General features: G+C 30.5%; 1 protein-coding gene across 1 annotated transcript in view; it reads left to right on the top strand.

Annotated features, from left to right (window-relative positions):
* Positions 1-2,481, top strand: part of LOC115238859 (probable fumarate hydratase, mitochondrial) — a 3,155-nt gene extending 674 nt beyond the window's left edge. Inside the window, exons 2-6 of the mRNA XM_029812994.1 lie at positions 667-804; positions 888-1,085; positions 1,198-1,480; positions 1,569-1,831; positions 1,921-2,481. Of these exons, the coding sequence (XP_029668854.1) occupies positions 667-804; positions 888-1,085; positions 1,198-1,480; positions 1,569-1,831; positions 1,921-2,481 (1,443 nt within the window). The remainder of the gene's footprint in view (positions 1-666; positions 805-887; positions 1,086-1,197; positions 1,481-1,568; positions 1,832-1,920) is intronic.
* Positions 2,482-2,700: the final 219 nt, after the last annotated feature.

Genomic DNA, 2,700 nt, shown 5'->3' with positions numbered 1-2,700 from the left:
TATATATCGCTTTTAAAATTATTTTGTATTAAATATATTTATATAAAATCATAGTGATATTTTCGGGTATCTGCAAATATCGTATCGAATAGCATCGAAAAGTTTCTTCGAAATCAGACCGAGATTCCGAAAGTTTTCTTGTCATAAAGTTTTCTTGCCATTAAGTATATCCATAAGTATATCCGAGTGCCCGATAGGAGTAAGCGAATTCTAGCAATTCAAATCAAGATTCTAAAAGTAACTTGCCAATAATAATGTATAAGCACTCGAAATTACAGATATTCGATCATATTACATAAGAAGAAACATTCAAAATTCTATCTAGTCTCAACTCAATAAAATCTCGATTTGATTTAAGTCTTAAATATTCGCACACTCTCTTAAGAATCGTATATGAACATATCTAATAATATATGTTTGTGCATTTACACATATATCCTTTTACCATCGCCACCGAGATATCAGAGACCTCTACATTCTATTGATTCTTTTAAAAGTTTTTCCTAACATACTACTACATAGCTATATACTCAATATCTCTTACATAATTCTAATAATGGTGGAAAGTTTCAACTTAATGCTTATATGAATATTATAAATTTGTTAATATGTCACAACACACTCAATACTATATTTTAATATTATTATTATAAATAACTTATGCAGGAGCAGACATGCAAAAGTTATAGAGTTGAGAAAGATTCATTTGGAGAAATGAAAGTACCAGCAGATAAGTATTATGGTATTCAAACTCTTCGGGCAATAATAAATTTTCCAATTGGTGATACATTCGAGCGTATACCTGTAAGAAATAGCAATATTATACATTTCAATATATTTTCTTCATTTTTTTATATTTGACATAATTAGTATAAATAATTTTCCAGTTCAGGCTGATAGTTGCTTTGGGTATAATAAAAAAAGCTGCTGCAGAAGTGAATAAAGAATATAATTTGGACCCTAAAATTGCCGATGCCATTTGCAAAGCTGCAGATGAAGTAATAAGTGGAAAGTTATATAATCACTTTCCCTTAATTATTTGGCAAACTGGATCTGGCACACAAACTCACATGAATGCCAACGAGGTTAAATATCACTTTAATTTTAATTATATTATTATTTAATTAGTATATTACAGACTATTGAAATAATAATAAAATGTTTATTTTACTAAGAAAATTTATTAAAAATGCTTAGGTTATTGCCAATCGTGCGATAGAAATACTTGGTGGTGAACTTGGCTCAAAAAAACCTGTGCATCCAAATGATCACGTTAATATGTCACAAAGTACTAATGACATGTTTTCATCAGCTATGAATATAGCTCTTGCCTTAGAGATTCATAAATCATTAATCCCAGGCTTAATACAATTGTGTAGAGCGTTAAACAAGAAATCTGAAGAATGGGAAAATATTATAAAAATTGGTAGAACACATCTGCAAGATGCGGTGCCGTTGACATTGGGTCAAGAATTTTCAGGTTTAAATTTAAGCAAAATTTATGCAAAATATTTTAATTAATTTTAACATTTCACAAATGTATTCAAATATTTAATTTTACCTTAAAGGATATGCCATGCAGATCGAAAATGGTATTGAGAGAGTGAAAGGTACACTTCCAAGATTGTATGAATTAGCTGTCGGTGGTACAGCAGTCGGAACTGGATTAAATGCGCGAAAAGGCTTTGCGGAAAAGACAGTTGCAAAAATCGCGCAACTCACTAGTTTACCGTTTGTTCCTGCTCCAAATAAGTTTGAAGCTATGGCTTCGCATGATGATATTGTCGAAGTACATGGTGCTTTTAATACAGTGGCTGTTTCTCTCATGAAGGTACACATTTATGTATACAATTATTACAAAAACATATTTTTTAATAACTTCTATTCTACACGGATCTCTTTTGCATATAATCTATGTAGATCGCAAATGACATTAGACTTCTTGCAAGTGGACCCAGATGTGGTTTAGGTGAGTTATCTCTTCCAGAAAACGAACCTGGAAGTTCTATTATGCCTGGGAAAGTTAATCCTACGCAGATTGAATCAGTGACTATGGTGTGTTGTCAAGTAATGGGTAATAATGTGGCGATAAGTATCGGTGGCAGTAATGGTCACTTTGAACTTAATGTTTTTAAGCCGCTTATCATTGCCAATGCTTTAAGATCGGCAAGGCTTTTAGGTGATGTTTGCACCACTTTCGTAAAAAATTGTGTTGAAGGTATTGTTCCAAATATTGAAAATATAAAACGAAACGTTAGTGAAAGTTTGATGCTTGTCACAGCATTAAATCCATATATTGGTTATGATAAGGTACATATTTCTTCTCTTTTATATATCTCTATTTCTATTTTTCTACATAAATATGTAAAGAAAGCGCATAAAGAAAAAATTACACTAAAAGAATCTGCATTGAAACATGGAATAACGGCGGAACAGTTTGATCAGTGGGTTAAACCCGAACAAATGCTTGGTCCGAAATAATTTTCATATTAAAAATATTTATTAGGGATATAAACACTAATTCGTTCATCTTAGCATATATTTCTATCAGTAGAATCTAATATGAAGAAATATTAATGGATGCACAACAGAACAAAATATTTATATCTTTGCATAATTTTATCTCCATATTCAAAATTAGTAATATCAATATATATACTCATGGTATTATCAATATACAATCTCTTTATGATTCATTAT

The sequence above is a fragment of the Formica exsecta genome, unplaced genomic scaffold, assembly GCF_003651465.1.
Source record: "Formica exsecta isolate Colony F162 unplaced genomic scaffold, ASM365146v1 scaffold360, whole genome shotgun sequence".
NCBI classification, from domain to species: Eukaryota; Metazoa; Arthropoda; class Insecta; order Hymenoptera; family Formicidae; genus Formica; species Formica exsecta.
Note: the sequence above shows the minus strand (reverse complement) of the source record. Positions and strands in the feature narration are given on the sequence as shown.